The following is a 20,292-nucleotide window of genomic DNA, read 5'->3' as shown; positions in this document are numbered from 1 at the left end:
GGCTCATTTGGTCAGAGGAAGTGGAAATCTTACCAGGCATTTTGCATAGAAGGTAATAGGGTGGGGGTATTTTCTGTTTTGTGTTGTTTGGGGAGGCCAGGACATTTCTTCTTTGTTTGTTTGTGGGGAGTTTTTTTCCAAATTTGGAATTATAATAACAAGATGTGTGTGTATATATATATATATATATATATATAGATATATATAGATATATATAGATATATATAGATATATATATATATATAAAACATATATATATAACATATATATATATAACATGTATAAAATATATAAAACAAAAGCTTCCACTACATTGCTCACCTATTGTGAGTACTTTGCAGATGCATATATATAGACTGGAGGAACTGCACTTTTTTTTGGAAGTATAAGCAATTTTTTTCAAATGACTTAGTAAGAGGCATGAAGAATAGGAGAATAAATTGAGCTTGAGAGAAGGAAAAGAAATGATTCATCTTCTGTTTGTGTTTTGCATGAGGAAATAGTGCATGGTTAATACTGGTTTCCAGTGACAGTAGAATAACACTTCCTAATTAGGATTCTGAGAAAGTGACACAAAGGAGGTAGATTAGTTTTCTTTTACCACATTTGCATCCAGTGATCAAAAATGCTGGATAGAATTGGTGAATAATGACTCTTGCAATGGATGATGGCATCTGTAGAAAGCCAAAAAATTGCTGACTGAATATTGCTTTTACAGAAATTCATGTTGTGCAGAATTAAAAACTCTAAGGCTGCATGTTGCTATGGATAATTTGTTCAAATGTGGAAGGAAACATTTCCTCTCTGCCTTCCTACCTATTTTCCTTTTCTGAAAATGGGATATAAAATACATCAGATTGCTAAAAAGAGACATAAGGAGGAAAGGATGTGAAGGAAAGGATTTGCTTCCTGATGTTTACAGAGCACAAAGGCCTACATTCTCATATTCTTAGAATCAGGTTTAGTATCAGATCAATAACTTGTTTCCTTCAAAACAAAATCCAGATATATTGACAATGGATGCGAATTGTGCTGTTTAAAGTATTTTTGTATACTGTTTCCTTTTATAAAACTGCCATAATTTACTAATAAAATTGTTGTGTATTCAGTTCTATTTTAATTAGAGCATGTAATTAGAACCCTTTCTATAGATGAAAAAATAATTGGCCCTTTATTTAAATAAAAGAAAGAAGATTTTTTAACACCTAAACAATAATAATATAGAGAATAATAGTTTTTTGGGCATAAATATGGTTGGATATGCTTGAAAGTAGAGAGATTCACCCTTTTATAAGCAAGATGGGGGCGGGTAGAAGTGTGCATGGTTGTTTTGGGTTTTTTTTGAAAGCACAGGTGATGAAAAAATTTAGCTATTAAAAGAATATTCAAGTCAGCAGTTCAGATTAGTAATATTGATTAATCCATTTTATGGGGGATGTTACAAAAGGTGAGAATCTTTCTGGGTGCTCACTATTGGAGGGGTTCTGAACCTGAGTGTGGGCTGTTAAAGTACCCTAAATAGTTAACTGCATTGGCAGACGAATGGTATCTTTTGTCAGTGTTCAAATGATAATCACACTTCTACCTTCCCCTCCCTTTGTGTGTTAGGATGTGTGTGAATATTTGTTTCAGCTTATTGGCTGGGGGGGTTTTCCCTCTATTTGTCTTGATTTTAGATGTGTATCTAGCTCCATGGCAACAACTCAACCCCTCAAACCGGGTAAATACTGAAGTCACTGAATATGAAAACAGAAGTTTTTCTTTGCAGCTTTGACTTTGCTCCATTTAGTTTGGTGATTGTGTTGGTTTTTCCTGTTTGTACTTGTTTTTTAAACCTTCAGTGCTCTTGAAATTCTATGTATTTTTTAATGCTACAGGAAATATTAACACTTAGCTTCCTCTTATTCTCATACCACACTGAGGTCATGAGCAGAATGTATGTAAGCGAGTTCATAGATTTAATTATTTCTGGTAGAGAGGAGGTTTTTCTCTGTGTTTGAATATCTAGAGTAGCTGGTTATTATCTTTGACCTGTGACTCTTTAAAAAGACACTGCCAGCAAAAAAGGTTCTCTAAGATTCAGATACATTAGTACTACACTTAGTAATTGAAAGTTAGAGTTACTTTTCTCTGATGACTTTGATCAACAATGTTCAATTGTGTTCATGTTTGTATTTTGTAATTAAGAAAGTAGTGAAGTAATAGTCCATAAGGCAATAGTTGTTTGTTTTTTTAACTTCAGGTGAATTTATGTTTGTTTGGAATTACTATATTTACAGATCCATTGCTCTCAGGATTTTTATTTGAAGGAATGCTTTAGAAGGTGTCGGCTTTAAGCAGAAGGTAGACAAGGAAATCTTAGTGATTCTACCTTAAGAAAAATGTTAAGTAATCAGGGGGAAAAAGCACATGTTTTTTCTGTTTACATGGCCTGTCATGTGTAAATCCCAGGACAGGTGTCAAAATAATTTAGCAATTGAAAGCATAGCTATTCCCAGGTCATCACTATCTGTAGTGAGAAATACCTACCATAGTCTGAAAACCATAGAGTCATAGAATCATTTAGGTTGGAAAAGACATTTAAGGTCATTCAGTCCAGTTATAAACCAGTGTTTCTCTTGAAAGAAAAAAGGACTGGCTCAGACATCTTACTACTGGTGTAGGAATTAAATAAAAGGAAACAACCTCGTAATCCTATGGGTATCAGCTGGATTACTCTACATTAGTGATTTATTGAGGACCCTAAATATCCTGCAAATGTCTCTGTGGTTTTTAGAAATGTCTGTTTTACTTAAGAAATATCAGATGAATAAATCAGTTCATTAGTTAGGGGACATAAAAGTCTTCTCTCCACCTGGGGGGGAGAAACTGATAATACTCTCTCATCCAGTTAAATATCTAGTAATGTAACTGCAAGTTTATAAAAAAGGTCTTGGCATGTAAAGAGTGCAAACCCAAAAGGTTTGGGGAGATAAAGATAGGTTCCTTAAAAGCCATTTCAAGGGTTTTTGAAAGGGAGGTTTAACTGACCTTTATTTTGAAATTAGTTTTACTCTCTCAACCCATTTCCAAAGAATCTCCATTAGAAAATCTCCCCTGCCCGAAAAGCAAGTTTTACAAAAGAATAGCTAATGACACTTATTTTAGGAGCTGTAGAACATTTGTTTGTTCATAAATTAAATTTTATTTCAAATAAAATTTTCTAATTGGTAAATTTTAGTTCTTAACAAAATATTATAGATATGGATTAACTGTGTGTGTATTTAAGCTTCTGTTTTCAATCTGTGTAACTTTTAATGTCTAAGTAGGTGTTATCTGTCAAGTGTTGAAGCAAGGCTCAGATATAAAAATATCCCTTCCTTTCTAAACATAATTTAAAATGTGACATGAGCATGTGTTACATTTGTGTGTGCATATGGATTAACAGATAGTTATAGAAAATATACTAAAATAGCAGGTTTGATTACATGGAAATCAGGTTTGATTAATTACTGCTGTAAATTGTTGTGGCACTGTGCCAACTCGGGAGTGCATTGCTCTAATGGAGTGACAACTGCTGAGGAGGGGAAGCTGCAGCTCAGTCTCAAAGCTGATGGCACAGTAGGAGAAATGGTTGGCTGTGGCTGTGTGCTTGCAGGGTTGTTTTTAAAACAAGCAAACAAACCCAAATAAATAAGTGACAACCCCTCACAAACAAACAGAGCTCTCACTGCTACTGCTTCCCCCAAAAAACCCATCCAAACCTCCAAAACCAATCACTGTTCATTGAGAGCACAGTGATCCCAGATCACAGGGAGTTTCTTTGTGGATTTTTAGGTGTGTCTTCTCAGAACTAAGTGCTAAGGAAAAACAGCATGTCTGTGGTTTGGGTGGAGCCTTTGATGGCAATACCTTGGACAGCAAGTTCCATTTTAAATTAAGTCTCCTTAGAATTTTCAGTGTTTTCAAGAGAAAACGTGGCCAGTACTGCTTAGGATATCTCACTGACTAAGTTAGATCTATTAGGCCAAAAGACAGCAGAATGTACTTTTAGTTTTCTCGTCAGCTTTCCTGAGAGTTTTGTTTTGGTTACTATTAAGATGTCCAATGAAGGCATCTTCCTAGTAAAAATTACTATTACTTGTTGGGGTTTTTTGGATGTCATTAATGTCTAGAAAAAGTCACAAGATTTGTTTTGGAAGAACTGTAGATGGTTTAGGTAGCTTGTATACTTTGGAATTGACTAACCTTTACTTTAAAATACAGTGTGGTAATTATTTTTCTTGAGACACAGGAGTGAGGCTTATTTAGTCCAGTTCTGTTTTCCAGTACAGCTGTGCAGTTCTGCTGAAACCAATGGAATAGAAATCAGTGTGGCTTTCTTGTATTACAAGTTCTACTTGAGGTTTTACTCCTTCTCTGAGCCTTGATAAAAGAAATGTTCTACATGTGTGTGCATTTTCTTAAAATACTTCTATCATTTTGGGGTCACAGATATTTCTGAGCTGGGATCAGAGTGCAGTTTCCTTCTACTTGTCTTGTAGCTATGATGGCAGTTATTCAACCTGGCTTCAGATATAGTGGATAAAGACAAGCTGGAATTTACATTTATTACTGCATCTTAATAAATTACAAATTGAGATAATGTTTTTAATTTTAATCAGGTGATAATTTCTGAATTAATTTTGTCTCTGGCTGGTGATATTTTTAATGTCAAAGAGAAATTTAACAGTAAGTACCATCTAAGTTCCAATTGAAGAAAGATTTGAAATGTGTTGATAGATTTTTACATATTCATTTAAACCTAATAAAAGTAAAATAGTTTTCCTAAAAGTGGTATCTGAGTAGGTGTAAGATCTAATTAGTTTATGACAGTAATCTGAATTAACTCCAGTCCACTAGAAAAAATGGCAAGTAGTGAACAATTTTCAGGCATTGATTCCACCTAGTGGTAAAAAAATATTATTACTGGTTTACATAATATTCAGAATAACATGAAGTTCCTGTCGTATATAAAGAGGAATTAACTGTCTCTTTTGTAACATAATCTACACACGTGCAGTACTGCAAAAGCTGTTCAGAGCAGGCAGCTAGAATTTGAACACTTCACTGATTGATACTGATAGGGTTGGCTTAGATAATGTTTCAAGCATATTTACTCTGTCCAATTAAAAAAAAAAAGTGAATTGCACAACTGAGTGAGAGTAATGGGGACTTTGTGCAGGTTTAAAAAGGTACAGGTTTTTTTATGTGTGTATACATGTCAAAACCAGGCTTTTTTGGTTTGGGTTTTTTTTGAGGGATTTTTTTAGGAAAAAAAATCTGTCTTTGGAATAGAAGTTTGAATTCAGGTAACATGAAGGGTGTGGATGTGGGTTGGGAATTGCTGGCAGAATAATCAATGAGATTTTGCAATGAACCACGGTGGAGAGATGGGACTTGGGGAACACTCACCTGGCAAAGTCTTGACTTGGCTAAGTTCCCAGAACTGTTTCAGAATGGATCTGCAGAGTTCATCCTGTGGGCACAGGGAGAGGGTGATGTGTGCTGGGGAGAGGCTGAAGGAAGGCAGGGCTCCTGCTTCTGGAGGTGATACCAGTGTGTACCTGGCAGTAATGACTACAGCTCTGTGTAATGCAGTCTGGCAACAGCACATGATGCAAACTCCCTTCCTGTCTGAAATACTGCCCAACTACTCTTTAGCAACTGAAAACCTTGACCCCTTCCAATTACAGTAAAATTTGAAAGCAATCTTATCCCCAGCTGATGTAGGCTCAGTATAAAAATGATGTTTCTCCTTGTAACATCTGTATGTAATAATTAACATGTAAGACAGTAACACAGCTGATTCTGACTGATGTATAGACTGTCTTTTGTTTTCCTTTTCATTTATAGGTACTTGTTTCACAGTGGCAATCCAGAGCATCCAGGAGACATACTTCTAAACACAACTGTAGAAGTTTTGCCTTTTCAGGTACGAAATTTCTGATTCGTATCTTCTCCATTACAGGATAAAAACAAAGCCTCTTTTTTGACTTTTTTAACTGTGAGGAGACATAAATGCTTCTTTTAACTGCATGAACTTGATGTTCTGATATTATTATACTTTTCCTTCTTTTAACTGAATATGTTCACAGAAGACTATTGTAACCATTCAAATGTTCATTCAGGGTGCAGTCTGATACAAGTGCTGTTGGTAATTTTGAGGTGAGCAAGGTCATTTTCTTTTAGTTCATTGCTACTATTTAAAACAAAAAAAATGAAGTCTTCCCTCTCCTGTGTATTTTGGGAAATGGGAAACTTAAGTCAATCTGCTATTTGACTTAATAAAAAAGTCTTAGTTCAGGGATTGACACACATCCAAACGCACTAGATACTGAAATATATAGATTCTTAAAACAGAACGTGTACCTTTCTCCTGATTGCTGATGTTTTTTTTCCCATAAATGAGCCAGTTTTACCACAGGAGAGTACTACATTATCTAAAGTACATTCTTGTTTGAAGTCAGATGGTATGGCTTCTTTTTCTTCTACTAGATACTACAGCTAATTATTTATATCACAAAGACTGAGAGGATTAAGATGTTACTTCAGGCAAATTTACTTTATTTAGTATTTAAATGACAGTGTCTCTGCATTCCCCTATATACCTGGTGTAGGAATCTTGAAATCTAGGCTGAAATTGCTGCAAATTGAATTTTTTTTTTAACTTTCTTTTTATTTTTTTAAAGTAAGTAATCATGGGGGAGTTCACATCTCCATTTTCCTAGTCTACCTTCCTTAGATCAGGCAAAAGTAGGAAATTCTTACTATTCTCATCCTTAAAAAGGAAATTGTTAGTTTGGTTCTAAGTATAAAACATGACATGTGGGATATTATATCATAAGATTTGAGGGGTTTGTTTCTCAAGACCTGTGGAAATACATTCAGCCACAAAAAACAGCAGCAGCCCTCACTTTATCTAAACCCAAGATACAAGAGCGCACAAGATACCAAGCAGAAATGTGCATCAGAAATCTCTTTTTTGGCTTTACTTGGCTGTGGAATGTCCCTCACTGGAGCATCCTTTAAGGAAGTAATGATCCAGAGGTTCTGTTGCTATCCATGCAATTTGTGGAAAAGGTGAACAGGAAATTCTGCACCTGGCCTGTCCCTAAGCCACTGGTGTCAGAAGAAGATATTGTCAGTAAAACAATGTCAGCTGAGGACAGCAGCTCCTCAGGGCCCTGTTTCTCCACCCTGGACTTCAGCAGGCCTAGAAACTCAAATATTTTAACCCTGATCTTCCTTTAGTAGAACTCAGGAAAACAAAAAGCCCTTAGAAACCAGAGTACCTCCAGACTGGATTTATCTGGGATTCAAGCAGCATACTAAAAAACTCCTCAAGACAATCTATAACAAAAACCTGCCCCAAACACCCCAACAACAACAAAGAAAACCAAAACACCTGCCCCTCAAATAAATAACCAAAAACATTGCCACCACTTTTTCAGCAGCTTTAGTTCAGAATAGGAATTAAAAAAAAAAAAAAAAAAGGGAGCTGATCAATTTAACCTCCATTTTGCCAAGCATTTTTAATTAATTCCTGGGAAATTCTTAGAGTGGGTCTTTCAGTATTGGGTCATGGTTGTACTTTTCAAGCTGTTTTTCAAGATCTCTTCTACAATTTTTTTTGTGCTTATTAAATAAAACTTACTGATCCCCATTCATATAGTGAGGCAGTGATAATTGTGGTGCTTCCCTCGCTGGTCTGATGGCTTTCCATCTCACCCAAAGTCTTAGGTCAAAAAGTAAACTGTAAGTTTTCATTTGTCCAAGAGAGAAAGCTCTTGTTAGGCCATAGAAAAAGAAGGCAGGTCCTGCCTTTGCTTGTCTCCTACTGTGTATGGCAGTATGTGCTAAGTATTCTGTTCACGTGGCAGTTACCATGTGAGTTTCATGGAGCACTTAGAGTACTTGATTTTTCTCCTTTGAAGCCAAGAATTGTTCAGTTCTGGAACACTGCTGCTCTTTTTTTGCTTTCTTTTTTTTTCCCTTTTTTTTTTTCAGTTTTTTTTTTTCTTTTTTTTTTTAATGTTGGCTTCTATAAGGCTATAAATAACTATATTCCAGGCTTGTTCTTAATTTTTTTGGAAAAAATGGATGCTGAATATATAAGAAGAGTGCACACACATTTGTCTTTCTCTGGCAAAGTCATATGTCAAAATAAATTATTTCATTTGTGCTTTATTGTTCTAGAGTGAAGAACTGGTATTAAGCAAAGAAACCAAAGACAAACGCTTAGAGGATGGTTACTTCAGGATAGGTATGTAACAGTAGAAAAAAATGTGTATTCTTACTATTGCAACTCTCAAAGACATCTTTATTAAAACCAAAACAAACCCAAACCTGAGTTTTTATCATTCATTTTTGGGTACATGACCCTTTAGACTTTACTTAATATTGTGTCCACTAATTCTTTTCAGAGACTTATGTATTGAACAGAGATCTTTTGTTACTCTTAGTTGTAGTACAGCGACATCCAACTTTTCTGCCAGGATTGATTACCTGGATTATAATAGAGGCATTTCCAGGTTTTGTAAGGTCACCTCCTCTGTCCTGTGACTGCACAAGTGCTTTGGTGTGAGTTGTGTGCTTGGCCTGGATTTGAACCCACCCTGTAGACAATCAGGATTAGATTTGCATTTCAACAGCCAAGTGGCTGTTGGGGAGGGTGCTTGGATAAATGTTATCAAGGAAGAAAAATTTCACACATGGATTTTAATTAGTTGCTGGACACAGTTTGGGCAATCCTGTTATAACCTTTTATTGTCATAATAAATTACAGTTGTTGTGCATATGGCTTAACTGTAAAGTCTACCTGGGCTTTTAAATTTCATTCTTACTCATCCTAATATAATTGAAGATGCTTTAAATAGGAATATGTTATGCATGAATGATATCCCTTGTCCTTAATCCTATTTGAAAACACATAAGCCAAAGGCATCATATTAGTTCTGTGATACTGAATGAGTACCTGTGCCAAAATCTTCACAGAGTTTGAGGTGTTAATGCCTTTAGACAGTTTCAAAGCTTTTATTCTTATGTGTAATCCTGTTCAGATTGGTGTGAGCTGATGATGTACCCCGTATTGTTTGCTGCTGCAAAACTAGATCTGCTGTCAAAAATCACTCACTGCCTTTAATTTTGGGAATGATACTGGTTTCACTGTGATTCTGTCACAATGATACTGTGAATTGTGATACTGCAGATACAATTTCTAGATTTTGTACTTGAGTTTGTTGAACAGGACTTAATGATGTACCTTTGCAGGGAAGTTTGAAAACGGTGTAGCTGAAGGAACGGTTGACCCCAGCCTAAATCCTATTTCATCATTCCGGCTTTCAGTGATACAAAATTCAGCTGTTTGGGCAATTCTGAATGAGGTAAGAGGTGGTAGAACATTGAAAAACATAACCAGTGAATGGGAGATATCTTCATTCTGTTTTGAACTCAGACTTTTGGCTAACACTAAAAATAGTTACCTCTTATTACTGAGAAATGTAATACACTAAACCATGACTTATTTCTTCTGATTCTCTATTTCAGATTCATATTAAAAAGATTACAAACTGATCATGGAAATCTGCTTTAGAGGAAAAAGAAAGAATTCTTGAAAATTCTTCCTATAAAATCTGACATCCTTAGCAAGTCACAAATTGAAAATACTGAGCATGCACCTTATTCCAAATGTCATTCTTTTTCACTTGAACTCTACCTCTTGTGAAATCTACTGTAGATGAGAAGATTGTATTTATCCCTTCTTATCTGATCCATCCAGAAACTGATGCTCCACACTGATAACGTTCGTCTGAGGCCCAAGTTGTCCTCCACTGTAATGTGACTTTACCATCTTATGGTTGCAGAACCCTGCTACGCTTAACCTGTACTATTTTGATAGTATAGTAATATAGAGTTGTACATATTGTTACATTCCTTGAAGAAAAAAAATATAATTATTGTTAAATAAGTTTTATGAAGGGGGTACTTTCGGAGTTCCATTTATTTTCTATAACAAGAACCCTCTTTTATAGACTGTCAGGGATATATATTAAAAATGCTAGGGGTATTTAATTTATTAAAATAATTTGAAAAGTACATATTTTTATGCAGTGAAATTTTAAATTGATATAGTTTTTTTATGAATTCTCTAGTTTAAGTTATCTTTCTACATTTTTCTTTGGAGATGCAAACATAAATTAATACCATATTTCAAATATACTGCCATGTTTAAAAAAAACAAGATTAAGTTTCTAAATTATGTAGTTTTATACACAGAATCTGAATGATGTTCATAGGCATAAACAGAGTTCTGAAGAGCATTATTCTTTGGGGCTATGAAATTCCACTATGTACAGTTTGTAGCCACATAAAAAGCATGTTGAAATGTCTTGTTTCATATTATGTACAAAATCTGCAGTAATTTTAGATTTAATCCATTGCATTTTAGAAGAATTTTTTTTTACTCCAAACCAGTTCTTTCTAAAAATATTTGTAAACATTTCCTAGGCTGAACAAATTCATTTTCTGTACTGAAGAAAATCATTCTCCAGCTTTGCTTTGGAGAGACAAGAGATTACCTTTTATCAAAAGAATGAACAGTAGATACATTTGATTTACAGAGGTCTCCTTTTAAAAAGTTCTGTTATTGCAGCATTTATTTTGGATACATTAGCGAGTAGTTACAGTTTATTTTCTTCCTTTGTTTAAGAACAAGGTTTTAGTTTGATTCCTTTATGGATCAGTATGGTAACTCACACTAACTTTATAGTAGGAACTGAATCTGGCCTCAAGTTACTAGCCTGCCTTTTTGTGTCAAGGGAAACAACAGTCATCTTAAATGAATCAGAAATTCGGTCAGCAACAGGACGTGGTCTGGATTACAATCAGAGTGGAACTGTTGCAGTACAAATGCTGCTGCTTTTCTGAAAAGTCCTGCTTAGGTGCTTATGTGTAAGGACTCAGGCATGGGAAGATTTCAGTTTGTCAGAAATAGCCAGGAAAAAGAGAGGCAGGAATTCCTCCCTTTTAATTGGAATGAAGTGCCTGATTGACATTGGAGGGAGGCATCCACGCTGGCTTGGATATTGTCCTTTGTGCTGTGAACCAGCCTCCTGGAACTGACATCTCAAAAGCTGGCCAGCTTTCCCTGTGGAAAAAACCATACTCTGCTACTCCCAACAAGGAATCATAGAATCACTTAAGTTGGAAAAGACCTTTATTGTCTTTGTGATCAGGGCACAGATGCACAAAACCTGTTGCAGGTTCCCTGATCTAGAGCAGGGGTCTTGAATTTGTACTTCCCTATTAAAGTTCAGCTGATAGATTTGGGCTCCCTTTCACATAGGCTTGTAAGGAGCAGGAGCCTAAAGCTGCCTTGCTAGCACTGCAAGCGCCACTGGATTATAGTGTCAACCTGTCTTCTCTTCTGCCTTGTTGGAGAATTGTGCCATAGCTTTGACAGTTCAGCAATATTCAAGTTGAAGAACTTAACTACTTCTACAGACTGCTGTCATTTTGGTTTAGCTATGTTGTCTGGGGACACAGGGAAGACAAGATTTGTACCCAGAGCAAGACCTTCTGTTTAGATTGACTGGTGTAATTTCAAGAAAAAATAGATACCAAATGGACCTTGTTTACTTTTCCTGATTGCATCAGGTGGTGCAAATAAAATGTTACTTGGAAAGCTTGTGTTGCCCATAGATGCTGTAGGCATAAGCTAAACACATAAATGGAGTTCATTCTTGGATTTAGGAATGTGGGTGACTAGGCTCTGAATCCCATGTGACTCTAGCCTATTGTGGTGCTACAGCCCCATTTGGTTCCTGTATAATGCCCTGCCATCAAATTACTGACATGCAATGGCTTTTTTTAATCACACATCAGCTAGCAAAGGTCTGAGAAAGTATTTAGGTTTTCTTTTCAGCTGTGTCTGTGAATGAATGATGCAAGTTATTTAAACTAGGGTTATTTATTACAATCCAGACTGCAGAAATACATTAGATATTGCAGTTTCTTAATATAATTAATTTTGTTGACAGTGACCTTTTCCATTTTTTCCATGAGTCTGGAAGTTTACTGGTACTATTTATGTAAGAAACCTGTGTGCTTATTCTAAAAGCATCACTGTTCCTGACATTTCACAGTAGTTAAGATGAATCACTGCTAATATATTTAAATACACAGAACCCTTACCACATTGATTGCAAGATTGGTTAGTAGTATATTTAGTTTTCAAAAATGTTGAGAAGATCCAAGACAACAAATTTAACTAGTCTGTGGTAAAATGTGGGTTGTTTTCTAAAGATTGATGCATTTTTATTACATTGTAGTAGCAGGAGTTAAAAATACTCTGGGCTGTTTCAATACTTTCAATGTTCCTGAGAGCTTACAGGCTCTCTAGATAAATGTGCCACATTATCAATACAAATTATATTTTATAGATTCAGGTATATTCAGAGTTGGTGTAATCAGGTAGATTATTTCTGCAGACAGCTCTTTTCGGCTTAGTACTTTTAAGTTCCAAATCAGGCTAAAGTGGTGCAAGACTCCTTCGTGGAAGTATGGTGAAGTAAGAACACCTGGGCTGTTTGGCTCATCAGTTTTTAGCTTGGGTACTGTTTCTGACTGGGTCTGCACCAGCAGGCGGGTGTTTCCCGCACATCTCCATTGTAAGGGACAATATTATCACAAGATAATATTGTCCCTTAAACAGCATCTTAAACCTATTACCTGTTTTGAGGGAGTTCTCCCCTACATGTATTTAAAGTTACTTTTGTTGTCACCTTCAAAATCCCCGTGAGGCCGCTGAATCTTAAGAGATATCCAATAATGGAAAGTGTTTGGAAAAAAACTGCACTATCCTATATTCCTGTTAGCTCCTTCTGATGCTGTTAAAGCTCCAGAAAAGCAAACTTTTGTGAAACCAAAGGTATAGCCAGAAACCTGCATTACCTGGGCAAATGAACTTCTTATACTGGATGCCTAACAGCCTGGCTGATGTGAACATTTGCTTTTTTGAGCTGATCAGGATTGCTTGGGACCAAGAAAACACAAGACTGCCAGTATAATCTTGCTTTGCTCATTCAGTGGGTCATGCTACTGAACACTTTGTAAATAATGTGAACAGGATGTGATAATTAGAGTGTTTCTAAAGCACTGTATAAGGCTTTGAGCTTTTGCAGGCATCTCAATTGTGTGTTTTCATTGATGGAAAAAATTCCTATGGATATATTCTTTTTTTTTTTTTTTGTACTTAAAGATGGATTAGAAAAATTCAGATAGATGTGATTCATGGACCAAGAAAAGACTGGAGTCTCCTGTTGTATCACTGCTTGTCTAGCTGTTTTGAAGCAGTTTTTAAATACCTTGAGTCAGTTTAGAGCAAAGCGATTTATACTTTGCCTGTGTGAAACACAGTTCCTTGAATGAGCTGACCTGTGATTAGTCTTTGGAAACATTTGGAAACTGTGTACCAGTTTGTTTGGTTTTTTTTTTTCCCAGATATATTATAATTTCAGTAATCTCTGTATTTTGTTGGAAGTACTTGCTCCAGATGAAGTATCAGTAGTTTGTAGTTCCCCTCCAACTTGGAAAGTATTATTTTAGTCTCATAGGGGAAAAGAAAAATGAAATGCTCTTAAGCCTTGCTCCCCTAGAATATATGAACCCAAGGTTCTACATTTGTTCTTACTAGGAAGGATGTATTCTGAAAAAGCTAGAACAAGTAACTCTAGCTAGAAAGGGAGGAAAAAAAAAAAGTCATTGTATTTTTAAATCATCTTTACAATCACCAGCATAAGGCTGAAAAGCTATTAAACAACTGGTGTTTTCAGGCTAGCATTGATTGCTGATGTACAACACACAGCCCATGGAGACCTGGTGAATTAGTCCTTGAGTGTCACCTTTCTGACCTTAGAAGTCTCTAAAGGGTTTTGCTAAGTTCTGCTGTAAACAGTGAACTGCTGGAAGTTGAAGTAGCTTAATTTTAAGAAGCCTTTTTTCAAGGGGAAAACCGTTATTATCTCTAAAAGGAAGGTACACAGGCCCCGAGTCCTTCAATGGTATCAAACCACAGGCACTAAATATGAAGTATTTTTTCTGTTGAGCTGAAGTGGATGATCAGTGATGTAGGATTCCTGTTAGGAAAAAGGTGTACAGTTAGGCTGCAGCTGCCTGCAGGACAGGAGCTTGTGCTGTCAGCATGAAAGGGAGCAGATCCTGACTGGAATGCTTCACCTTCCATGGATCAGCGGTTCACTGCTTTCCTTGTTTAAAGGAGAACTTTGCTCAGCATCTGCTGAGAGGGAAACATGAATCTCTTCAAGCCTTAACAATGGCTGAAACACACAGTACTGTAAGATGCACTGCCAGCATATTTGGTATTTTAAGATAAATTATAGTTTTTCCTTAGAGATCAAATTCTAGTATTGAAATTGTCTTACTGTAACCAGTTTACTCTTGTGTTGTTTTGGAACCTGAATCCCAATGCTCCTTTCATGCTGAACACTGCATTGGAAAGCTGTCATTTTCACTTTCCATAAGGTATTGTTTGTGATGGTCAGTTTCTACTTCTGCCTTGTGGACTTCACAGCTGCAAGCATTGCCATGAGCCCAACCAAACTTGTAGCCAAACCAACTTGTACTTTCCCTTCCATGTTCATTTTTGACCTGCCATCAGTATGGTGGATGTAGTAATACCCACTGGACTGCTAGAGATTGGGTTTAAAACTTGCTGCTATCTTTGGAAACCTGATATGGGTCATGTTAATTGTGCCTTTCATCACTGTTTCTTCTGTGTGCCAGAGTTGTCCATGTATATTTGAAGTAGTCACTGAAGTAAATCTGTTCTCACAATCTCTCATACAAGGAGAGGACAGATCTGTATCTAGAGACAGTTGTTGCTTTATCATTGCAACACTATTGATCTGTACTTTCACACAGTCCCAAGGCAAGGTATTCCAATATTACTCTTCAATAAAACTGCTTTTTGGTGTCACTTAAACTCCTCATAATGTAGAGCTTATGCCGGTATGTGCATAGTATCTGCAGTAAGAGTTATGCTTCATAGACTTGTTGCAGTTAAATTTAAGCTACAGAAATGTACAAGTAACTTGTTTTTAGGAATGTACTGCAAAAGTATTTGAACAAAATTGCTAACATGTTTACTGTTGTAAATATTTTAATAAAAAAGGACACTTCAAACTTTTTTACACAATTATCTACAATAAAGAGAAATTTACAACCATTTACATACAAAAATGTTCTTAATTTTTTCTTTACTGTCAAAATGGCAAAGGTAGAAACAAAATAAACATTACACAAAGTCCTGGTTTTATTTCACTCTGTATTTATAAAAGGAACAAAGCATCTTGGTGAAGTTCCATCCACATGCTAATGAGATCAAATAGAGCATGATGAGAAGTGCAAATGGATACAAAAGAATAGCTGTGTTCTTCAAAAAGGGCAATGCTGAAACAGAAGCAATATTGAAGCAAGTAAAAAGTAGTGCTCTTTAAAAAAGTGCTTCATGTAGAGTAGCCTTGGGGCAAGGTAGCAATAAAAAAGAGTTCTATTCTGCTGTCCTCCTCAGACATCTCTGCCCTACTAGCCCTACAGTTATCTCAAAATGCCTTGGGGAACTGTTTTACCTAAAATTATGGTCTTAAACTCATTACTGAATTTTTATCTAATGCAAAAATCTTCAAGTAGATTTACAGAGGAAGAAGAAAACTAAATTGTAGTAGAAAACTACAAGAAGGGAGTTTGGTGAAGTGGAGAATATAAATTCTTTGGTTAAGATGTCCATCCAGCTGAAAACATGGATTGGTACATTTCTATCATACTTCATTTACCATAAAGAAAGAGTTGCTTCAAAATGCAGCTAAGCGTCTGCTTTACAAATAATATGCTAAGATCAAATAATCAGCCTGAAAACATGCTCTTCTTTTTAGTCAAACAAATAGAAAAGAAGCTGATGTTACTCACCACTGTATCCCAGGAATGTCACGTAGATGTAATAGCCGATTGCAATCAGCCATAACGTATTCCCAACAAAATACCCAATGACAGAATCAGATATGATGACATCTGCAAGAGATAACTGCTTTCAGCTGTTTTGATAGTGGACAGTTTTGAAGCAGAGAGCTCAAAGTATTCTACTTACAGTTGATGAAGAACAGCTGGATAAAATGCAGAATGACTAGAAGAGGGTAGAAAGCATTCAGATGTACATCAAAGGCATATCCCCACTCCACATCATAATCTCTGTTCTGCTGCTTCACTAAGTACTTATTTGAAATGAACCTACATAAAAAGATATTTGAGACTGTTGTTAATATGAATCTATAAAGCTGACTGACAAAACACAGGTTTGATGTAGTAAGTCTTATGTGATCCCAACTCTCCGCCACAAAGCTTCTGCTTCTGCTGTCTGGCAATAAAAACGCGCAAGAATCATGCAGACCAGACTATTGTTAAAATGGTTTTGTTAAAACTATCATCATATCCCTTGCATGCTACAGGCAGCTGAAATACCCTGCAGGTAATACAGAAACAAAACTTCTTTATAAAGAAGAGATCAGTGCTACAATTTATCAGTCACAAGCTGCCACTTCTCTCTGTACACACAGGGAGACAACTTCAGTGAAGTGCTCTTACAGGATCAGCACACCTCACACAGAGATGATTTATCTGATGGCTACAGAACTGATGCACTGCAAGGACAGGAGGCAGGCAGGAGAGTGCTCATAACGTGTGCCTGTTATTACTGAAAAGATCTACAAATGCAATGTGCACTGCCTGGTATTACAAGCTACTGAGTGAGCCTCAAGGCTCTTTCTTTCAGCTTAAGTTCTACTGACATCAAAATATATAGAGGAGGAACAAGAAGTCAATACATGCTCAGAAATAAGAGACCAGATTTTTCATGCAAGCTTCCTCTGACCTACTCTTTTTGCCAAGGGTGGGGTTGCAAAGAGGCAGAGCCTGGGTGCAAGGTGAGGAGAGGTGAGGCAAGGAGTTCAGACTGATTAGGAATGGGGGGAGCTTTTGGGAAAAAAGGTGAGCTTGCAGTGGAAGAAGGGACTTGAACCAAACTCGAGCCAAGTGACTGGTAATGAGGCCTGCAGGAAGCTGACTAAAGGACAGAGCAAAACCAGCAGATGCTGAAGTCTTCCTGGCTTAGGAGACTGCATCTTGAAGCACAAATTGCTGGAGGAGTGGGGCAGGGAGCATTACTATAAGTTCTTCCCCAAGCAATTTATGGGTTGCTGTCCCAGACAGGAGCACAGGTCAAGTGGACCTTTCATCTATCAGCTACATTTCTTCTATGTACCTCATTCTCAATTTTGCAATTACAAGCAGGAGTTCCTGAGGACACTGTCAGGATTTATCCCTTTTCCAATCACCATCACTTTCAGATGTCAACTCCATCCCTAAAAGTTCTTAAATGCCCTTGGCTTTCTTAAGTTCCTTGTAAAAAAAAAAATAAAAAAATTTGGTGCCCTCCCCTTGCTGCAGCACAGAAACAGTGGCTTCCTGTCATTTCATGGTTCCCTCACTGCTGCAGGACCCATCTATGGTGCTGATTAGGCCTGGACTGTAAAATTATTTGCTCCTGCCTCTCTACTTCTTCAAGTCTCTGGACAGGAGCAGATAAAACTGGCAGCACCTACCAACAAAGCAAAGAGGTGCCAAGCACAAGACAGAACTGATGGGGCTGTAGTGACACTAGCTACAACCTTCAGCAGGAAGCACGGGCCAAGTGTATATGGCCCTGCTTCAACAGAATCATCCTCAGACTCACACTACTTGACTTCTTCATTCGTTATTTTGATTGAACAGCTTTTTCTCTTTTTAATCACCTTTTGTTTTTTTTCATTTGGCACTACTGCTGAACATTAACCAGCTCAAGAAGAAAGAAAAAAAAGCTGGAATGTTCATCAAAATATAGATCTTCTGACCATTTAACCTTGTAGGAAATAGTCAAGAAAGAGATATATTCTTTTTTAAGGTATGATTTTGAAACAATTACTACAACAGCATAAAACCTATAGAAAATACTTGAGTGTAAGTTTACTCCAAATAAAGAACCAAGTTTCTCACAAACAGCAGAGGACTCTGTGTCTAAACAGCAATACTGAACTTGGCTTCAGAAATCACTACTTACCACATCAGAGTTGCAATCAGGAGCCCCACGCCTACGCAGTCTATGAATACAACCCAAAGTAGCAGTTTTATTGTTTCAAAAAAGCCCATGTCCAACACAAATCCAAATCCTACAGTAGACACTGAAAGCAGAGAAAGATCATTAAAGTCAGCTGTGGAAATGAAAGCATGAAATCTTAAACTGATGGATTTTTTTACTATATCCTGTTATGAAATCTCCACTTTCCTTTTTATTTTTCCCCCAAGATTTTCAGTCCAACAGCTCAGGTTTTTTTCCACGAAAAAATAGATATAATGTAGTTTATTCATAATATGAACACTCATCTCTACTTGGGTCTAATTGTAATGCTCCACCCAAACTATTTTAAAAAAAATTCAGACAATGCTACAATAGGACATTCTTTGTTTTATAAAAGCTCTTTGTTAACCAAAACAACATGTGTAATTCTATCTCAGTAGAGTTTTTCTATTATGAACAGGAATACACTATTTAATAGAGGGTAACTGAGACAATACTGAATTTGCAGTTCAGTCATTTATATTAGCCACTTTGTTATAGCTTAATTCTGCAATATATAGAATCTCACCAGGGCCTTTATGGTAAAAGCAATGTTTTATCCATAATATTCAGGTAAACCAAATATTCAGTATTTTTAAACAACAACACTGCCGTCTGGCATAGGGTTTTCTTACTGTCTGTGAAGTTACAGTGAACTATGCAGTTCAAAATGCAACAGAAAATGAGTTGCAATGGAGAGATCAATTCAAGACTATGGAGGTGTACTTAAGCCTACTCCGATTTCTACTTCCCACGTTAACTTCAAACAGGCCTTTTTCTTCTGTTCCATACAGACTGGTCCTTTTGTGTGTGTGTGTTATTAGAAGGAAACTAAACGTTCATCCCTAAACTTTCCCTCTCTGTTCCTTATGCTGTCTGTTCTGCACTCACCGCAGAGCCAGATACTGAGTAGCACAAGGAAAGCGGGATCATCTCTTGCCCATTGGTCCTTTGTCTGTTTTCTGTAGTGAAAGTTCCTGTAAACCCTCTGTGGTGAAGTGAACAGGTAAAGCATCTGCCAGAGCGCAAACTCGAAGTCCATCTGTCGGAAGTGGAAGAGCCTCCGGAGGTACTTGTAGCGTTTTGCTCCGGCCGTGTGCCTCGCAGCATCTCTGCGGCTCAGCACACCATTGCCCTGGCTCCCAGAATTACCCAGCGTGGTTGGCAGCATTTTGCTAAAGAAAGAATTTCAAAAGATATATTTGATTTTGCACATAATATGGGGTACAAATAAAATAATGCGATGAAGGCCATGGCTGCACCGCTGAAGTGACTAAAACTGAGCACAAGCATAAATAATGACATTGGTTGGAGCAAGTCCAGAGGAGGCTGTGGAGTCGGTAAGAGGGCCGGAGAGCCTCCCTTATGAAGACAGGCCGAGAAAGTTGGGGCACTTCAGCCTAAAGAAGAGAAGGTTGTGTGGAGACCTCCTAGCACCTCCCCAATAACTGAAGGGGAAAAACAGGAAACACTGCAGTTCCTGGGACACTTCACCAGGAACGGCAGTGATAGGACAAGGAGTTAACGGGCACAAACTGAAACAGGGGAAATTTAGGTTAGACACAAGGAACAAATTACTGTGGAGGGGATGAGGCGCTGGCACAGGCTGCCCAGGGAGGTTGTGGAAACGCCAGTCCTGGAGGCGTTCAAGGCCAGGTTGGATGGGGCTTAGAATAACCTGGTCTAGCGGCCGGTATCTCTGCCCACGGAGGGGGTGTTGGAACCATATGATCTTTACGGTCTTTTCCAGCCCTTAACAGTGTACGGTTCCATGACTTAGGAGCGGCCCGGCCGCCGCTGCTGCTGCTGACGAACACCCGCCCCCCTCAGCGGGGCCCGCGCTCAGCTCCGGGCCGGGCAGCGCCGCGCCCCCGAGCCCCGCCCCGCGCTCAGGGTCTCACCTGCTGCCCCGGCCCGCGGCGCGACCTCCGCCCTGCCCGGCACCGCCACGGCGGCCGCCTCCCGCAGCCTTCCGGCACCGTCCGCAGCGCAGGCGCTCGGGATCCTTCCCGGAGCCGCCCCGTCTCTTCCTGCCCCCGCCGGAAGCG

At 37.7% G+C, this 20,292-nt stretch overlaps 2 protein-coding genes across 4 annotated transcripts in view; one reads left to right on the top strand and one right to left on the bottom strand.

Annotated features, from left to right (window-relative positions):
• The window catches only part of MGAT4A (alpha-1,3-mannosyl-glycoprotein 4-beta-N-acetylglucosaminyltransferase A), a 76,698-nt gene extending 63,476 nt beyond the window's left edge, over window positions 1-13,222 (top strand). Inside the window, exons 13-16 of the mRNA XM_030234985.2 lie at window positions 5,875-5,953; window positions 8,218-8,284; window positions 9,292-9,404; window positions 9,568-13,222. Coding sequence (XP_030090845.1) covers window positions 5,875-5,953; window positions 8,218-8,284; window positions 9,292-9,404; window positions 9,568-9,594 — 286 coding nt within the window. The 3' untranslated portion in view covers window positions 9,595-13,222. The remainder of the gene's footprint in view (window positions 1-5,874; window positions 5,954-8,217; window positions 8,285-9,291; window positions 9,405-9,567) is intronic.
• On the bottom strand, window positions 5,478-20,287 carry UNC50 (unc-50 inner nuclear membrane RNA binding protein). 3 transcript variants are annotated; one of them, XM_050975649.1, is made up of 6 exons: window positions 20,146-20,287; window positions 19,136-19,419; window positions 18,188-18,308; window positions 16,184-16,323; window positions 16,006-16,107; window positions 5,478-5,497 (listed from the first exon to the last, which is right to left on the bottom strand). In XM_050975649.1, the coding sequence occupies exons 2-6, from the start codon at window positions 19,413-19,415 to the stop codon at window positions 5,493-5,495; spliced, it is 648 nt and encodes a 215-aa protein (XP_050831606.1). In that variant the 5' UTR covers window positions 19,416-19,419; window positions 20,146-20,287; the 3' UTR covers window positions 5,478-5,492. The 3 variants fall into 3 exon arrangements, with proteins under 3 accessions (XP_050831606.1, XP_050831600.1, XP_009083646.1); XM_050975643.1 differs by lacking the exon at window positions 5,478-5,497 and adding an exon at window positions 11,219-14,156; XM_009085398.4 differs by lacking the exon at window positions 5,478-5,497 and adding an exon at window positions 15,280-15,489.
• Window positions 20,288-20,292: the final 5 nt, after the last annotated feature.

This window comes from Serinus canaria, chromosome 1 (assembly GCF_022539315.1).
Source record: "Serinus canaria isolate serCan28SL12 chromosome 1, serCan2020, whole genome shotgun sequence".
NCBI lineage: Eukaryota > Metazoa > Chordata > Aves > Passeriformes > Fringillidae > Serinus > Serinus canaria.
The sequence above is the reverse complement of the archived record's forward strand: the minus strand, read 5'-3'. Positions and strand labels throughout refer to the sequence as shown.

Bases quoted from the DNA above. Each gene is read 5' to 3' on its own strand.
- UNC50 (XM_009085398.4), bottom strand. From the start codon at position 19,415: ATGCTGCCAACCACGCTGGGTAATTCTGGGAGCCAGGGCAATGGTGTG. The intron at 16,324-18,187 runs GTAAGTAGTGAT...CTTTTTATGTAG, and splicing joins CTGATTGCAACTCTGATGTG to GTTCATTTCAAATAAGTACT. The intron at 16,108-16,183 runs GTAAGTAGAATA...TATCTCTTGCAG, and splicing joins CCAGCTGTTCTTCATCAACT to ATGTCATCATATCTGATTCT.